General features: G+C 35.3%; 1 protein-coding gene across 2 annotated transcripts in view; it reads right to left on the minus strand.

Moving 5' to 3' along the window:
* Nucleotides 1–1,012: 1,012 nt before the first annotated feature.
* COPB1 (COPI coat complex subunit beta 1) overlaps nt 1,013–20,303 on the minus strand; it is a 32,539-nt gene continuing 13,248 nt past the window's right edge. For both annotated transcript variants that reach the window (XM_081155000.1, XM_081155001.1), the window contains exons 9-22: nt 20,105–20,212; nt 19,875–20,021; nt 18,991–19,136; nt 17,716–17,812; nt 16,483–16,643; nt 15,532–15,652; nt 11,392–11,619; nt 10,823–11,002; nt 8,485–8,629; nt 7,339–7,458; nt 3,862–4,007; nt 3,162–3,251; nt 1,854–2,009; nt 1,013–1,398 (exon numbers count right to left, since the gene is read on the minus strand). In XM_081155000.1, the coding sequence (XP_081011126.1) occupies nt 1,339–1,398; nt 1,854–2,009; nt 3,162–3,251; nt 3,862–4,007; nt 7,339–7,458; nt 8,485–8,629; nt 10,823–11,002; nt 11,392–11,619; nt 15,532–15,652; nt 16,483–16,643; nt 17,716–17,812; nt 18,991–19,136; nt 19,875–20,021; nt 20,105–20,212 (1,905 nt within the window). In that variant the 3' untranslated portion in view covers nt 1,013–1,338. The remainder of the gene's footprint in view (nt 1,399–1,853; nt 2,010–3,161; nt 3,252–3,861; nt 4,008–7,338; nt 7,459–8,484; nt 8,630–10,822; nt 11,003–11,391; nt 11,620–15,531; nt 15,653–16,482; nt 16,644–17,715; nt 17,813–18,990; nt 19,137–19,874; nt 20,022–20,104; nt 20,213–20,303) is intronic.

Below are 20,303 nucleotides of genomic sequence, written 5' to 3' on the forward strand. Positions count from 1 at the left end.
AGGTCTAAGGACATCAAGAAAGTGAATGTTCAATGGAACATACTTTGGGAAATGACCTAATCCAAACAAAGTTATATCAGTTTCTCTGCTTTCATCACAAACCTCCAGAGCTGGACTCAATGCATCAAACTGACACTCATCCTGCATTCCAAGTATCTTTCATTGGGTAGCCACTGACTTCGCTTTGAGATTTCAAAGCTCTGGAATCTCAAATGCCTGGTAATCCTCTGGTTCTTTCTGATTAAATAAGCAGCAGCTTCAAAGTTTATGACATCATACAAAGTATTAATTTCCTTTTCAATCCAAACAAATCATTCCATTCTCACTCAAGTGCTGAAGCAGAAGATGCTGCTTTCACGCCTTCACAGACCTTATCTATGAACTCATCGTGAAGGTAGCCTGAGCCTAACTGGAAGACAAAGTATAATGGTTTGGAATTCTGCTCAGAAAAGCATTTGGAATAATATTGGGAGGCAACGATGCCTACCTTAGGGTAAAGTGAGGAAAAGGGGAGGAGTAAGCTGGGGAGAGCAGTTTTTTGCACCCTCTGGAGCTGCATTTTCCTAATGCAGCTTCAGTAACTGGCTGGAATCAATTTAATTCCTAATAAATATTTCAAAACACCCAAAGCTAAAAATGAATGAATAAAATCTATTTTGGGTTATCTATTTTTCACTACGATTCAGGATAATTAGAATAGTATGTTTATTTCAGTCAGAGTTCATAATACTCTTTTAAACTAAAGATGGGTCTGCTTCCTCAAGTTATTTGATACTTTCTTCCTGGAGCTAAATTCCAGAGAAAAGTCCTTTAAAATACAATAAGGAATTTTTAGAGATATTGAAGTTGAAATATTAAGTAAAAATCAATCAAGTAAATCAAGACCTGACTCATTTCATATCACTGGGTTTGTAAATTATCTTAACAAAGTTCATATATACACAACTCAAAGTAATTTAAATTTATAATAGAAATCTATAACCCAACTAAAAAAAATACACTGCAATATAACTAAAGTTATGTAATTATACATTTATTTATAAAATAACAAAAGATTTAGGAATAGATCTGTTTATTGTACTGTGAAAATGGTCTTGGTACATGTGAGAACATTATATACTTTGAAGACAGCATTCATAACTGTTAAGACAAAAGACAAACTATAATTTTAAACTCAATCTTGATTTAAGGGAAAGGCTATAAATTATTGGCTGGAATGCACTCAGCATGAACTCAGATTCTATATAACATAAAGCATGAAAGTACAAAAGATGTTGGAGTCCAATAAGCCCATACCTAAATTTTAACTGTAAAGCTGCAAGGACTTTTTATTTATTCTTATATACTATTTTTCTTCTGAGACAAGTTGATTTTATCTCCAAGACTTAAGGCCATTCCCTGTAAACAAGAATGAAAATGTTTATAATTATTGAAGCTATGTAAAACTAGTACATAAATCTATCTTAACCAATCCCCCATTCAACAATGAAACCAAGGATGTACAAATCAGACTCACCAAACCCTTACTTGGTTATCAAGTACTTTTAGTGCAACATTTACAAATAATCATTAGATTTGTAGCTTAGACTTCAAAAATTCTAAAGAACCCATTTAACAAATACCCTATGGGAATCAATCTGGTTTTAAGCAAATATCCAGAATGAAAAGCCCAAAAGGTGAGTCATTTTAATAAAAGAGAAGTTGTATCTCTATTCAGAGAATGCATTTATTGTATATTTGCACCTAATGCACAACATACTAGTATGACAGAGGATACTACATAGAGAAATAAGACTTAAATTCTTCCTCCTTTTGTTCAATTCAGAGATGATCTCAAAAAAAGCAATTGTTACCTGACTCTTTGCACGAATTCTTATGTGGCCAGTAACAGGGGCCTCTGGTCCCTGTTGAATAGGTTTCTCAATGCTGACATTTGCAAGTGCATCTTCTCCAAATATGGAACGAGCATAGAGGTTGGCTGCCATAAAGCCACAGTAACCAGAAAGTGCCTGGAAGAAATTTGTGATAAATTCAATACTTTATTGTTACTAGAGAATTTACACACGAGCAAGACCAAAGAGCATAGATAAATTAAAACTTAAAATAGTAGTTATCATGTGGTGGTGATTACATGACTGTATGAATGTGTCAAAACTCATGGAACTACACACATAAACAGGGTGACTTTTACCATGTCTACATAAATCTGACTTTAAAGATATAGCACTTATCCCAATTTGTATTTATACATCCTCTGTTTACTTACAGCTATTTGCCTCCCACATCAGGCCTTAAGCTCCACGAAGGAAGAGACTTATTTTATTTTTTTAAATATATCTTTATTGATTTCAGAGAGAGGAAAGGAGAGGGAGAGAGAGAGACAGAAACATCAATGATGAGAGAGTCATTGATAAGCTGCCTCCTGCATGCCCCCGACTGGGGATTGAGCCCGCAACCCGGGCATGTGCCCTGACTGGGAATCGAACCCCGATCACCTGGATCCTAGGTCGAAGTGCAACTGCTGAGCCACGCCCAGCCGGGCTGGAAAACACTTATTTTAATTTTACTAGCACATATCCAAAAGCTCCCAGAGTATTGGGCATATAATATTTGTTTGAATATCTGTTGGACTCAGGGGTGTATGAATTAAAACCTGCTTATCTGGCAGCAGACATTCTTTTACTGATAAAATTAATATTATAACATTAGTAGATATTCCTTAGATATTCCTCAGCTTCATTTTTTTCTTTCTAGTCTTTTCTCATACATACACAAACATAGCAGATAAGCACAGTATCGACAATTCTATATTTAAACAGATATATTCTGACCCACAAGCAGAGCCAACAGGAGATACCATGAACACTTTCTAATCGAGTATCAGAAACTATTTTGGAATAAGCCTGTAGCTAAAAGGGAGAAGACTGAAAAGAAAAACTAATTTGAGTATTCAACTGGGTCGCTGCACTAGGAACAAGCCAGCTGATACATTCCAATAGAGAGAGGTAAGCTGATTCGTATGTTCTACAGCATAAGTTCTTTTAGCTAGTCCAGAATGACACGCTTTTCTCATGCTGAATAATAACAAAAATATACGAGAAAGCCAGGAATCTACCATACTACTCGCTACTGGATTTCAGAAGGTCTCAGTCAAATCTTACCTTCTCTGGAGTGAGGCATTTCATATTGGTGGACTTTAATATGTGTTGTAAATAGTCATTTAAATCAATTATATTTGTGTTAACTGTCACCTGTACAGAGGGAGAAAAAAGTCAAGGAGATTATAATTCTTACAATAAGGAAGTTGTAGATTTCTAACTTTGGGGTTGAGAAACAATCACTCATATGTCACATGAGAACATTCTTTCAAGTATTTAGTGGGAAGGATAGACAACAAAAAAGTAAATGTTATGTACGAAATCCAACAAACTGCAAGATGATATTAGAACTTCCAGATACAGGTTACTTCAGAGAAGATCAACATACTGCATATAAAATATTTCTAATAAAAATCAAGGCCCAAAGATAGTTGCACAAAGCCACTGACTTTGCAAAGCCTCTTTTGGAAACTGGATTCAATGATAACTTATTATTTATACATATAAGAAATGAAATACTGTCTATGCAGATCAATCAATCAGATTAATTATAGAACTGCTACTCTCAACAATTTACAACAGCAACTTACCAAACTAATTTGCATGACTTTCAATTAAGGTTAATTTGCAACAACAGATATTGAAAGATTTTTCTTTTCACATCTGACACTTTTTAATGGGATTAATTTTATAGGACAATTCCTGAACACTAGCTAAAAAGAAACAAAGATAAGGAGTTCAAGCAAATCTCCCAAGGACTAACTTTGTTTTCCCATTCAAATTCGGCCCACATCTGACGGAATTCAGCATCAGTGCATGTTGCAGGCTGGATATAGTCCATGATGTCAATGTGAATATCACTGAGGACTACACAATTTCTGTCACTTGCTGCTCCAGAGACATCATAAACTGCAATAAACATACACAAAACAATCCCCAATCATGAGGCAAACTTTAATTTTAAAAGTTTTAGTATTTCCAAATAATAATTATGGTATAAGCAATTATTTATAGAATGCTTATTATACATTGCTCTATTCTAAATGCTTTACAAATATTACCTGCTTAATATTCACATCAATCCTATGTTATAGTATTATTTTCCACATTATAGATGAGGAAACAAAACCAAAGAGAAGTTAATTGCTCAAGGTCACAGAATAAGTAAGTGGTGGGGGCCAGGACTCAAACTCAGCTGCTGTGTGTTAGGCACACCAGGAGAATACACAAGTAGCAGTGTTCCCATAGTAGGTGCTTAATTAATGTTTCTGAATGAATATTGCTGAGCCATAGTACTTAATGATACATTATATGCTCCTATGACTGTCTCTTCCGTAGTAGAAAGTCATAATCCTTTCCTCCTACTAGCCTCATCTCTTGACATTCTCCCACCTTATCTACTTTCAGAGAAAACTGATGTTACCAAGAATAAGTTCCTTTAATTTTCAGCCCCATTTCTAAAAATAAATGTACCTTTCTCTGAATCCACTCTTACCTGCTTGTCTTTATATCAGAGAAGTGCTGACTATTCTCTTCAAAGTTAATACGTCCTGCCATCTGTGATCCCTGCTCTGGTTCAAGACCTCTCTACATCATTACCTCTTTCACTCTATGTCTTTGCCTTTATATTCTTTCTTCCCTTATAACCAGCCTATAAACATACTCAAGCTCTCTCATCCTAAAAAAATAAATCCCCCCTTATCCTTGATTTCTATTCTGGCTACTGCTCTCTCTCATTCTCATCAAAACCAAGGTCCTACACTCAGAATAGTCTACACTCATTATCTTTATTTCTCCATCTTCTATTTAGTCTTCAACTCATCACCATTGCCCAAGACATGGACGAGAAATGTTTAAATATCATTTATGGTCAAATCCAAAGGACCCTTCTTTTACACTTCATGTTAGTCCTCTGCAGCTTCATATAACTTCTTGAAAATTTTTTCTTACTTCTCTTACCACACTTCAGATGCCTTTGTAGGCTTCCCCTCCTCAAACTAGGCTTTTAATATTGCTGTTCTCTTGGATTTGTTTTTCAAATTTCTCCTCTTCTTATTTTTAAGTCCCACTGAGTGATTTCCTACAGTTCTATGGCTTTTTTTTGTTTAAATATATCTTTACTGATTTCAGAGAGAGGAAGGGGGAGAGAGAGAGAGAGAGAGAAACATGAATGATGAGAGAGCTGTCATTGATCGGCTGCCTCCTGCATGCCTCCAACTGGGGATCGAGACGGCAACCCAGGCATGTGCCCTGACCAGGAATCAAACTGCGATCTCCTGGATCCTAGGTCGACGCTCAATCCCTAAGCCACGCCTGGTGGAGCCAGTTCTAAGGCTTTTAAACAAATATTTACCTCTGGTCCAAGTTCCAGCACTCATATCAAACTGGCCCTGGATGTCTTCAGACACTGTTACTCAATCTGCTCAAGATTTAAATTATCCTCTCTCTCAAATTTGTTCTTCTCTCCTATATTCCCTGTTCTAGTAATTGACATGAACATCGACCCAATAAACCCAATCAAGAAACTGAAGTATGGCCCGGCCGGTGTGACTCAGCAGTTGAGCACTGACCTAGGATCCAAGAGATCACAGTTCAATTCCCAGTCAGGGCACATGTCCAGTTGCAGGCTCAATCCTCAACAGGGGGCCTGCAGGAGGCAGTTGATCGATGATGTTTCTCTCTCTCATCAATGCTTCAATCTCTCTATCCCTCTCCCTTCCTCTCTCTCTAAAAATCAATAAAAACATTTTTTTTAAAAAAAAGAAATTGAAGTATTAAAAAAAAAGGAATTGAAGTGTAAGTTATCCCTGAGCCTTTTGGTGGTCTAGTGGTCTTCCTTCATTTGTGTCTCCTCCCTTCCTTTCAGTTGTATCTGTGAAACATGGCCCTTGGATTTTTGAACAGAAAATTAACCTCCAATGGTAGAATAAAAATCTATTTGAAAACTCAAAAAAGAAGAAAGAAAGAGAGAGAGAGAGAGAGAGAGAGAGAGAGAGAGAGAGAGAGAGAGAGAGAAAGAAAGAAAGAAAGAAAGAAAGAAAGAAAGAAAGAAAGAAAGAAAGAAAGAAAGAAAGAAAGAAAGAAAGAAAGAAAGAAAGAAAGAAAGAAAGAAACCTGAGGGTTACTCTAGGCACTTCCTCTTCAATGAGTAACCATGTCCTGGCCATTCTATTTCCTAAGTCTCCACTATATTTGCCCTTCTCTCCACCTCACCCACTACTGAGTTGGTTTAAGCTCTCTGACATGTCCCACCAGTGCTGCTGCAATAGGATACTAGTTAATTGTCCTGCCTCTCCCAATCATTCTTCTATAGTGCTGTCACAGAAATATTTAATCATGTAATTCACTCACTTATCATTCCTTAATGTATCCCCGTTTATATGCAAGATAATGTACAAAATCCTTAGCATGGCAAGTAAAATACAGCTCCCACTAACTTTCCTAAATTCATTTTTTTCTACCACCACCCTCCAGCCTCCTATAAACTCCAGGTATATATCTGCCTTTGTTCCAGCTGAATCCCTGTCTATCTGTAGAACACTTACTGACCTTTTAGAACCCTACTTAAGAATTAGCTCTTCCACAAAACCTTTCCCCACTAGTTCTGAGAAAAATGACCTAACCGCTTCATAGACTCCAACAGGCTTCTTTCTTAAGTTACCACTATGTATTGCACTTATCTATTTTACATATCTGCTTTCCTTTACTCGACCATAAGCTGAGGACAGAGTTCTTTTTTTCCTCGCCATGATAGGCCCCACCCTACCACAGAAATTGCCAACATAAAAAAGAGAGAAAAGGTTATTGACTGAATGCCTCTGGAAAAGGTAGTCCCTTGGTGAATTGGCAACAAAATGCCTATGCAGTTTTAGACTGAGTTCAAATGTTATCCTTTGATAACATACCCTCAACATTTATAAAACCTTCCATACTGTTAGCATCTTCCTCTATGACCCCAAAGCACATGGTATATAAACTAGCTCTTGTCACATTGCATTGTAATTATATATTTATTTATCTCCTCTTTCTGCTTGACAGTTTCTTGAGGAGAGTGACTCTATGTGGCTCATTTCTGTATAACCAAAACATAGTACAGTGCTTAGTGCCTCAGCAGGTGCTCCACAAATTAATGCATGAATGAATTCAGGTTCTGTCCTCAAGAAATGTCACACAGCTACTCATTATAGAAATTCTTTAATAAAAATATTCAAACACCACATACTATAAAATAATCCCTTACCTATGTTACCAAATATTATTCCATTTTCTGTTGATGCTACTTTGACATTAGCTTTAATATTTGCAAAATCATGAGGAGCAAGAGTCAAAGGAGATGGCTTTTCCACAAGTTTCAGATCCCCTGAAAAAAATTTAGACAATAGTTATAAAGACATATATATAAACCTCTCAAATCATAAAACCTTAAAATGTATGCAGCTTAATAGTTTCTAGCAAAGAAATAAGAGAAGGGTTATGACTCAAATATTATGAGGACAAAATAAAAAAATCATTTCATGTTATTCATATCAATATGCACATTTTCTTTTAAAAGGTGAACAGGCTTCTCAAAAGAACTCTATATTTAATTCATGTGTGTGTGTGTGTGTGTGTGTGTGTGTGTGCACGCGTGCGCGTGAGAGAGAGAGAGAGAACACTGTGGGCATACCATTTTATTTCAATGAATGAATACAACTTCTCAAAAAGCATAAGTCATATACTATAAACTCCATTACAAAGAAAGATAAAACTGCAGAGATATGTAAATTCTTAGAAACACAGTTCTTTACATAGACATCAAACTACGCTGAGGACAAAAGTATATTTTCTCCTAATAGCTTAAAGTCCTTTAACTCTTGTTTAAGCTATATGGAATTTTCTAAGGGCACTGCACTGTTCCTGTACACAGTTTATATTTCCCAACTTCAAAGCCAGAAGTAGAAGTGGACAAAGTCTGATTCATGTGTCTTTAATTAGCAAAACAAGACATCTCACATTGCTAAATATGATAATATTACTCTGGCCACACGTGGTTATAGGCTCAGAAAATACCTAGTTCTGTACTAAGGAAATTAAAAATTTAACTAAGTGAGCTACTTGGTAAATCTGTAACTTAAACAGCTCTTATTTATATCTAGAAAAAACAATATTTGTGACCGAGCTCAGTGAATAAACCTATTTGGATGTACTAACAGCATAAGCATAAGCAAGTACCACAGAGGTTCAGAAAACTGCAGCTGAAGACTAAATGCTAAATGTAAAACTAAGCCTTAATTAAAATGTCACAAAGGGTTCAAGAGAATTCTTATACTAAACTTGTGCACATCCCTTAATAATGTGTCACAAAGACTTACTATAAATATCTTTGCTTTATGGTAAATTGCCTCACCTAGAGTAGCTAACTCCAACGTGCAGTTCTGTAGAGTATCACTCGTTTGGTTCACGACAAGCACATCCAGGACGATATCATACTGGTTGACGTGAACATAAGCTTCTGCGTATACAGGATCTGAGAAACCTGTCAATTGGGTGACCTGTCAAACAAAAATAAGGAGATAATCAAATGACAGAGACAATTTAGCCAAACATATCCCAGCTAAATGACTAAGTCTGTTAGGGAATTAACAGATGTGCTTAAATTAGACAAGTAATTTTGAAACAGGTATAATAAAATGATTTTGTAATGGAGACATGGTAAATTAAAACGGGGGCATTAGAAATAACAAGTACTAGAGTTTATATGTCAGCAGTAGAAAGACATTAAATATGTCTAGCAAATACATTAAACATCCAACTTAGAAAACAGATTTGGATACATTTCAGTTAAATTTCTCAGCATCTAAACTCATTAGGTGTTCTCCAAAACTCAAGAACCCAATAAAATTCAGATCATGTGGCAGTCCCTGCTACCTAAGCTCAGAAACTAAATAGACTTTATTGCAAGAAACGCTTGTAATTTCATCAAGATAAAATTTTAAGTGTTTCCCTCAAATTTTTTAAAAAAATCCAAAACACAGCAGTTTTAAAACATAATATTGTCACCAAAAACACAGACAACAAAAGGAAAAATAGGAAAACTGGACTACATCAAAATTAAAAACTTTTATGCATCAAAGGGCACTAGTAACAGAAAGGCAACTCACAGAATGGGAGAAAAATATATGCAAATCATGTATCTGATGAGGGACTTGCATCCAGAATATATATAAAGAACTCCTTTAGCTCAACACCAAATAAATAACCAGATTAAAAAATGAGCAAAGAACTTGAATAGACATTTCTCCAAAGCAGTTATACAAATGGCCAATAAGCACATGAAAAAAAAAGCCAATTATCACTAATCATTAGGGAAATTAAAATCAAAACCACAATTAGATACCAATTGACACCAAGATGGCTACTATTAAAAAAAAAAAGTGTTGGCAAGCATGTGGAGAACCCTTGTGTACTGAGAGCTGGAGTGTAAAATAGTGCAGCTGCTATGTGAAACAGTATGGCGGTTTCTCAGAAAATTAAAGCAGAATTACTACATGATCCAGCAATTCCACTTCTGGTAATAACCCAAAAGAAATGAAAGCAAGGCCTTGAACAGGTATTTTCAAATTCATGTCCATAGCAGCATTATTCACAATAGCCAAAAGGTGAAAGCAACCCAAGTGTCCATTAACACATGAATGGGTAAACAAAATGTAGTATATATTCACAATGGAATATTACTCTGCCTTAAAAAGAACATTCTGAAACATGCTACAGCATGGATGAATTTTGAAGACATCAGGCTAAGTAAAATAAGCCAGTCACAAAAGGACACATATTGTATGATTCCACTAATATAAAGTACCTGGAGCAGTCAAATTCATAGAGATAGATTGATGGTTGCCAGGGGCTGAGGGGAGAGGGAATGGGGAGTTATTATTTAATGGGTATAGAGTTTCAGTTTTGCAAGTTGGAAAAAGTTCTGGGGATGGATGGTGATAATGGTAGCACAATAATATGAATATACTTAATGCCACTGAACTGTACACTTAAAAACAGTTAAGTGGGTAGATTTGATATTATATAAATTTTACACAATTTTTAAAAATAAAAATTTAAAAATTTGTAACTGAAATATTGTTGAGATCAATTCCCACTCTGAAAGGAGATAAAGTGTTCTAGTAGTTCCAATTCTGCAACTAACTTTATCTTGGACAACAAAATCAATTTGAGACTGTTCACTCATCTAACAGATCAAGGGATTAAACTAGATCAATTATTTGTAAATTTATATATTTTGAGTGTAGGATAGTTTTCCTAATAAAATCCTATATGGAACTCAATATATATATTAAGAATATAAAAGTAGAGTTGCCCTGTTTAAAGCAGCAGGACATAGGAAAAGCTGAAGGCAGGGTATGGAGGAAGAGGCCAGAGCCCCGCCCTTTAAAAGCTTTAGTTAAGCTCCAAGAATCCCCCAGCTCTGTGTATTACACTAGGATTGCACACACAACTGGAACAAGTTATAAAGTCATCTACTGACTCACAGTACTATCATATAGTAAAGTACTTTATCAGCTTCTGAGTTTCAATCATGTTTAACAAATCTATCAATCACAACGACTTGACAAAAACCAATGCTGTATAACTTATTTTTCTTTTAAATAACGGGGGGACCAGCAACTTCCTGATTATTACTTTCTTAAGTAGCCAATTTAAATAACTTACCGGTATATTTGACATTTTGTTACCTTGTTAAGTTTAGATGCCAGGGGATCTGCTGCCTCTTTCCTCTGTGTGTTACCCATCGCTGCCAGCAAACTCAGCTGAAACTGATCTTCCTTGCAGTTCATTTCATTCTTAGCAGTTAGTTGCATGAAGGAAATGGGGTCATCAGGCTGTACTGTCACATTCCTCTTTTCAGATTCTTTCTGCATTGAGAAAACAAACACATCTTTCTTTAATATGGAAAGAAAGCTTTCTGTAGGCCTTTAACAGGGACAGACTTCGCAGGAAGACTGAATATTTTTAATCTTCACCGATGATATTTTTCTATTGCTTTACAGAGAGTGGAAGGGAGAGAGAGAGAGACTTCGATGTGAGAGAGACACATTGATTGGTTGCATCCTGCACGTGCCCCAACCGGGGCCAGGGATGCAGCCTGCAACCAAGGTATGTGTCCTTGGCCGGAATCGAACCAGGGACCCTTCAGTCTGAGGGCCAACACTCAACCACTGAGCCAAACCAGCTAGGGCTGAAATTTTTTTTAAAAAAAGCTACAAAGGACTTTGATGGCTTTATCATATCATATATACCTTACCTTTTGGGATAATTTCTCTTCTTCGAGTTTAGCAGATAACATGTGCGAAAGGGACTGTCTGCATTCCTTATTGAAAATGTCATTCATTAAAGGTGAACACTCAGACAAGACCTTGAGGCACAGGGAAATTCGATCTACATCATCATCTGTAATTGGCTTCTTAGGAAGAGAGGATTTTCCCAAGTGAAGGATAGTGGCCATGAGCAACATAGCCTCAGCGACAAAAGACTAGAAAAGTAGAAAAATGGGTTATTTATTGTCATGATTCTGCAACTGCAATACTGTCACTTTATTCTAACTCACAATCCAAGAAATGAAACTAATTTTCACTTCTCTTGATAAAGATTTCAAATCTTTTAGATTTGTATCTCCATCTTTTTTGTATCCTACTTCTTCCTTTCTATGCTAGCTGCAACCCTCTAAAACCTTCATTAAGCCTCAACTGAAAGACAGCAATGGCTCTTTAACTCTCTTGGCTTATTCTAACTCCCTCACATGCTAATGCTATCTTTTTAAAATTCCAATTACAGAAAAGTTAAAAGAATGATACATTTCACAAATAGTTAACATTTTGCCATATTGCTTTCTTATTTTACTTGTATATGTACAATTATTATTTTAGGTAAAGCTATGCCAGTAAGATTCTTCACCTCTTAAGTACATCAGCATACATCTCTTAAGAATCAGAACAGCTTCCTATGTAACCGCAATATCATTATCTTACCTGAGAAATGTAACAATGCCAAAATATATCTACTGTACACTCTAAACTGAAATAAATCTTCCTTAATTCTCACAAAATGTTTTCATTATTTTTTAAATCCTGAATCAGCTTCATGCATTTTGCCTGGCTGTTATTCTCCTTAGTCCCTTTTAATCTAGCCCAGTCCCCTGGTTTTTTGTATTGTTTTCCAACACAATTACTTTTCAAAAATTATTTATTGATTTTAGATAGAGAGAGGAAGGAAGCGGGGGGGAGAGAGAAACAGACATCGATTTGTTGTTCCACTTACTGATACATTCATTGGTTGATTCTCGTATGTGCCCTCACTGGGGATCGAACCTGCAATCCTGGCATATCAGGATGACACTCTAACCAACAGAGCTAAAAGCCACAATGACTTTTTATAAGTGCCCAGGCCAGTTGTTTTACAGAACGCTCCCCACTCTTGATTAGATACCAGACAGGTGCTGTTTTGTGTTTCTTTTGTATTGCATCAGGAGGCACATAATGTCAAGTTGACCCATTATTGGAGACATTAAGTGTGATCACCCGCTGCTGCTCTGCTATCTTACTCCTTACTGTACACCAATCTCTCCACTCTACATGGGAATACCTTCAATGACTTCCCTGGGCCGTCATATTGAAGTCCATATGACTCAGCCTGCTATTCAAGGTCTTCCACAACGTGAATCCAAAGTGCTTTTCAGTCTTATGTAGCATGCTCATACGTCAGTGCCACATGCTCTACGTCAGTGCCAAAATGTCTTTGACTAAGTATTGATTTTCACACATACATTAAAAAAACTACCAAGGGCATTAAGAAAGAACCAGAAGAATAAGTGTAATAATCTTGAGCCTGGATACTGTCACCAGAGGAGAGGAAAAAGGAGAGAAGAGAAAAAAAACTAGCTGAAGAAATAATGGCTGAAAATTTCCCAAATGTGATGAAAGCTATAAACCCATACATCCAAGAAGCTCAGTGAAGCACAAGCAAAGTAAACATGAAGAAAACTACACCAAGGCATATCCTAATCACATTAACAAAACTCGGTGACAGGAAAAAAATCTAAAATCTGCCATAGAAAACAGGGCATGTTCCATGCAGAGGCATGAGAATGCCAGTGGCTTCTATCAGAACGTAAGAAGACAATGGAGCGACATCCTGATGGCACTAGAAGAAAAAAATTCTCAACAGAAATCTATATCTACAAAGATCTCTTTCAAAAATGGAGGAGAAATAGACCTTTTTCAGACAAAAATCGAGAATTCACTGACAACAGACCTGCACTACAAGAAAAATTGAAGCAAATTCTTCAGGCAAAAGGTATATGATACCAGAGAGAAACTCAGCTTTATACAAAAAAATGAAGAGCAATGGAAAAGGCATAAATGAAGGAGAGCTTGTATGATGATAAACCACCAAACTTCCACCTGCCTTGTACCAAATGTGGCAAACTTTAGGAACCAGAGATGTTACCAGAAATCTGGTTCTCTTACACAGATGTCAGCAAATTCTCTCCCAACCTGCAGAACTGAAACATCCTTTCCATGAGAGGAAATCAAATTAGATCCTGAGACACAGAATCTTGGAGACTTTTAAAAAACATAATTTAAAGAATAGGTGATTATATTGTGACAAGGCTGGACTGAATAAATAAATAATGGCCCATAGTTACAAAATAAATTATTGACCATAAATCAAAATAAGCTGATAAAAACAAGATAATATACCTTGTAATTTACTTGGCTCTCTAAATCTCATTAATGGCTCTTTTGATGATGAAAGTTTTAAAAACCCTTTGAAAATCTCAAATCCAAAATAAAAATGTCTAATTATATGTTGGCTTATATAAATGAAGAAATCTAATGGACTGTTATGCAGCTATTAAATATTATAATTATTATGATTAGGAAAGGTTTACAATAACTTGGGAAAACATTATACTGTTAAGCGAAACTGTAGTATTATAAAACACAAAATGATCACACTAGAGAAAAAATTGTTTCACAGATAAAAGCCATATTAAACTTTCTGAAGGAAGGATTTTATTATTATATCTGGTAACATAACTCTATCTTTTGATGTTTCTATCTCCACCACAATATTAACAAGATTTGTACTTCAGTGCTGTAACCAGGAGTGATATTTTTCTTATAGTTATTACCTCACTCCTGATTTATTTTAGCAATGTGAAAAAAGAAATGAACAAAAATAGAACTATTCACAATTCTACCACACATAGTAAATATGCAGGTAAATATATGACTTTTTTCTCATTTAAAAAAATCTTTAAAAGAAAATTCACTATTTACAACAGGTGAACAGATAAACAGAAGAATATTATATGTATAGCCTTAAAAAGGAAGGAAATTTTGATATATGCTACCATATAGATGAAGCTTGAAGACATCATGTTAAGCAAAATAAGCCAGTTGCAAAAGGACAAATACATGATTCCACTTATATGAGGTATATAGAATAGGCAAACTCATAGACGCAGAAAGTAGAACTGGTTACCTAGTGCTGGGGGAGGAGGAAGGAGGAATTACTGGGTACAGTTTTAGTTTGGAATGATGAGAAGTTCTGGAGATGGACAGTGGTAATGGCTACTCAACAGCATGAATGTACTTAATGCCACTGAACTGTACACTTAAAAATAGTTAAAATGGTAAATTTCATGTTATGTATATTTTACCATAAAGAAAAATATACACACACACAAAAAAAAGACACTCAGGAAGGTACTTGACCTTTTGCCCTGTTCCCTGCTCCCAACTCTCAGTTTCTTACTATTGACTAAGTATGCCCCCTCCCTACCTGAGTCTGGACTCCAGATAAATAAGAAATGATATATAAAAAAAAGGGTGCATACACATAAAAAAGATAATTAACTATTTAAGGCAAAAAGAACAATGTATCACAGGGTTGGTGATATGACGTAGAAATAAAGTGCAGAACAAGAGCACGAAGGACGGAAGCAGGGTTGGGGGAAATAGAAGCATACTATTTTAAATGAGCATACAGTCAGAACGTCAGAGGCTATCATGAAGGTTAAAAACTGGAGAAATGGGAATACATTTAAGAGACATTTCTGGGATAAAACAGGCAATGACTGACTGGATGAAGACGCTGGAGAGAGGCTTAGGCTTCACTGAGCCTTGACTAATCCTAGCAAACAGAAATGACTTCATAAACCCTTATGTCTCTTCCACTGGACTAAGCATAAGGTATTATTACTGTATTACTTGGTCAATTTTACAATAACATTATATTACCGTGTCCATAATCCTCCATTAAACCACAAGCTCTTCATGACAGGACATTTAGCATTCACTTGTGGGTCCCTCACAGGTCAATGCATACAGTAGGCGCTCAATGTTCACTTGTTGGGTAAATGTAAAATAAGTAGCCTTACATTTTGCTTTTTCTTCTCCTGAACCAAAGCTACATAGCGCAAGGCAATCTTGGTCAGAGTTGTGGCAAGGGAGGCAGCGACAAAGAAGTCTCCGTCCAGAAGGAATCCTCTCAGGGGAGGTCTGCAAAGCAAGAAGGAAAATGAAGCCCACCAACTTCCTAAGCAGCATGCAGCTTTTGCAATAAATGACTAAAATAAGGCTATTTAACACTCTCACTGCCCCTCTTCAGTGATAAGGATCTCAACTAGCTCCCTCTTTTGCTCTCAGAATGAAGCTAAAAGAAAAAAGAAAAAGAGAAAAATACATGGTTTTAAAACCTATCTTCAAATGATACAAGAACCAACTGAATATACAGAGAAAATGGGGAGCGGTGTATGTACTCGAGCCAATGAGCTACATTCAAATCCCAGCTTATCTACAGTATTTATTTATTGTGTCCCCTTGGGTAAAGTTATAAACTTTTTCAGGCCTCAAATTCTTCTGTGACAATAATATACTTTATCTCAATGGGTTGCTGTGAAGATTATATGAGGCAAACTACTTGACACAATGCCCAGCACGTAATCAGCAATCGTTAAAATATTAGGCAATATTTTCAACTTCTTCACTATTTGGAGAGTAAAATGAGGAAATCATCACAATTTTATTCCATCAGTTAGAGGTAGAAAATTTTCCAAAATGTTTCCTAAAAGTTACCTCAACTTAGCATTTTCTACATGAGTGAATAATTTTAAGTAGAACACAGTTATTCCAATGAAAACACTTATAAAAAGCGGAGGATTAAAACCACCAACATAATTCCTGAGAAGAAGAACCTAAATACCCTTCTCCTTTTAAGTATTTTAAATGACAAAGATTTCCATTTTGGTCAAAAAGAAATCACTTGACTGTTCTATACACAAGAGTAATGAAAACAGTAGAGCCAGCTGAGCACAAGTGCTGCCAATTACCTTTCTTCCTCTTTCTTGGTGGGTCGAGAACTACTAAGGGCACTCTGAGTTGCATAGGTGCCCATCTCAGTTACCAGTTTCTGAACTGGCCCCACAGTTATTTCTTCTTCAGGTTTTAATTCACCAGCTTCTTTCTTTATTTCTGACTCTACAATTGGGATCTAAAAATCAATTGGAAATATCAATTTAGTAATAATATCAATAGCAAGCAAAATCATATTTAAATATTCAATAATTTCTATAGAGAAAGCATTTCTACAATGGGATATTTGGAACTTGACCTTTCAATTTTCTTTCCTTCCCAAAATAATTTAGTGAGAAGAACAGGGGCTTTGGAGTTAGATGCTACTTACTTGTATGGTTTTGGGAAAATTAATTAAACTACTTTGAGCCTTAGGAGGCTGTTAAATGCAAATCTTAATTCTTTCCACGGTGACGCAGACAAATAGATACTCTTATTCTTTCCCTCCACCCCTTCCCTAACCAAAAGAGTCTTCATCCTCCTAAAAGAAAATAAATCTAACCTATTTGTACAAGATAACTTCATCAATTACCTTTTAAAAAACAGCAACAAATGGCTACTATGCATGTATTTCTCAATACCAGTCTACTGTCTAATTTGAGAGCTGAAAGAGTCTGAATTCAATCATTATCTATCTATTCCTTTATTTTATAAATAAAAAACCTGATGTCCAGTCAGGTTAAGGAACTTCAACCCAAGGTCCCAGAGCTAATCATTGGCAGAAGCAAGACTGGAACCCAGGTGTCCTAAAAAGCAATGTTCTTTCTGTTTGCCCATATGGCTGTTTGAATGAGGAAATATTGCCAGTTTTAGTACATAAATACTGGAAAGTCAACCTGTTCTTATAATTTGCTTTCTTCTTTCAGAACACATAGGCTAAAGCAGAGTTTTACAAGTCTTTTTCTTTTTTAAAACACAGAACCTTGTGTTCAAATAAGATCTTTCCCAGAAGAGTAAATAACACCGATAAAAGAATAGGTGTTATGGTTCAATGCAGCAGAGGGTAAATCCCCAAATTTCCCACAGCTCTTAAGGCTTAATTATCTGAGTAATTAAAATACATTTTTCAGTGTTCTTTAGCTGAGATAAAAACATAAAAGTAAATCACCACATAAAAGTCAGATGAAAAAAAAAGTCAGATGTACCAAAGTAAAAAAAAATTTTTTTAAATCACCATATAGAGTAGCATTTACTACTCAAGTAAAACATACCTCCCCCAGGGACCTTCGGACCTCAGTCATTACACTCTGGATGTCTTCCTTGGTACTACAGTATTCTCCTAGGATCCACAAGGCTCCTCGGTAAATCCTAAGACAAGAATACAACTTCTGAAACACTGATTTGTCAACAGATCTTGAAGCAATTTTTCTTTGTGAATTTAAGCTCAAGAAAGAAAACAAGATTCTGCAGTTCTAAGAGATTATGAATGACATTTTAAGAAATATAACAAAGACACCAAGTTTCTTTAATTCTCCCAGAAATCACAAGCATTAAAAGGAAAACACGTGCTTTTACCCATCATTAGTAGGAATATTTTAAAAATTGTAAACCCAATAGTAAAAATACCAAAATGTTTCCCAGAGAGGTATTATCTTCCACTTAGTACAGAGTTAAGATAAAAGTTTATCTTATAACTAACTACTATAAAAATTTATTATTTTAATGTAAAAAGTACTTCTTATTTGTAGTCACTGAAAAGAACAGGCAGGATGCTGACCAGAACAATGAACAAGGAACCATAACAAACAGAAAAAGAAAGCAGTAATTTTCTAGTTAAAAATGTTAAAATAAATAAAGTCTTCAGTCATCTTTTCCCTAAGATTTTCATTAAATTTACTTTTTTAAAAATTCTAGAAACTTGAAAAATTCTAGAGATCATGGCTGCCAAAAGCAAAACTCTGATATGATTATTTTTCCTCACAAAGGAAGCAAATCTTTCTCACTTCCATAAATGTCAATACATCTTCAATCAGAAAAACAACTTTGTAATGGTCCCTTTTTTCAACCTAGGCAGATATAATGCAAGTCTGTTATAGTCTATCCATCAGATGCTTTAAGTCAAGCAAAATGTGGATGCAAAAGTCCTTTCTCATTAATAAAGGCTATCTGAAGGGAAACATGTCAGATTTAGGTTGCATTTGCAATCCTTCACTTCAATAAATGATAAAGGGATATATAAATAATAATGATATCCAAAAAGTAATACCCTTTAAAAATATGTTCTTAGTCACTTGAGGATTCACAATGTTTTAGAGGAAATCAGGATAGAGAAATCTAGCTAAATCACCACAACTATTTAAAAAAATTCCCCCACAGGTTATGGGTCAACCACGGGTGGGTGTAAGGTAATGTTTATTGTCATTCTTATTTTGTCTTGATTGTCTTGTCATTTTTCCTCCCTTATATTTCATATCAACTGACCCTTTAAAGACAGATACTAGTAAAATGCTGACTCGACTTTACATTTAAACAGATTTTAAACTTACTTGACGGATTTGATAGCATGAAAAACGTCAAGCATCTTCTCAACAATAAGCATTCTGAGGTTATCAAAGCGCTGAATGGCTTCACGAACAAACTCCAAGACATCAGCAGCTGCTGCTTCATTACTGTCACTGAGAAATTCCATTAACTAAAAGCACAAAAACGAAAGGGGATAACAATTTAAACTTAAGGTTTAATAACCTTAAGCAATTTTAGTAAGGTTTAAGTAAGTTAAACAAATGTACAAAGCATGTAATTAATTTTCAAATGTATAACAAAATGTAAGTTGAGAGACAAACACCATTAATGTAAACAAAGTCACAATGACTTTTCTGCTTTATGTGCAGCAAAGTTTACTACAAAACTCCCTATACAACAGAAGCTAGAAATCCACAACTCAAAATAAATCAGCTGGATCCTCCTAAGTTGTAACTAAAAGTAAAATCATTTTAGAAAAAAATTCAGAGCTCAATGGCAAAATTTCAAATTATAATAGCATACCTCATTTACCTGACAATGACAGAAAACAAAATACTCTAGGTATGTGAAATTTTTCCTATAACTGAATCCTTCAACTTTAAGAGATAAAGCTATTTGAAAGAAATACTTATTGGAACAATTTTGCTTTAGGTAACTGTAACAAACATCAATTATAATAATGTGTGGAGGTATTTTTGTCACTATGTTTCTGTTTATTTATTTGATAAAAATGTAAGAGAAAGAAGTCAAAATCCTTATTCTTCTGGGTTTAAGAGTGAACATAAAGATCCCTTCTGATGAGATTTAGTAATTCCAGACAACTGAGATTTCTAGCATTTAACTACTGAATAACTAGAATTATTAAAATTCTTTTAAAGAATTTCAAAAGGTAATCAGAACTACATACCACAGGAATAACATTTGCAGCCATATCTGGAAATCGGACAGAACAGGAATGCAATGTTCTCACAAGGAGTTGTCTATATTTGTCAGTATCTTCATGCTCAGACACATTATTTGTTTTAATCACTTCCTTCTTCAGGACAATAACCAGCTATAGAACAAAGTAAAAATAAGTGAGAACTACAACATGTTTGGGCTTACAGTTTATAAACTGCTGTCAGAGTTTTGTTTTACCTCTTCAACATTCCTAGAAGACACAAGATCCAATGCTAACTGCAGAGTTTTCTTGCGTACTTCTAAGTCTGGCGTGCTCAATACTCTTAGGATGTCCATAACCAGATCCTGAGAAAGAACAAAAAACCCAGAATTAACACTAGTAATTCTGGTCACAAGAGGAAAATCTTAACTGAAGAATAGAGGGTTCTGTCAATCA

Source organism: Miniopterus schreibersii, assembly GCF_964146895.1.
Source record: "Miniopterus schreibersii genome assembly, chromosome: 12".
Taxonomy (NCBI): Eukaryota; Metazoa; Chordata; class Mammalia; order Chiroptera; family Miniopteridae; genus Miniopterus; species Miniopterus schreibersii.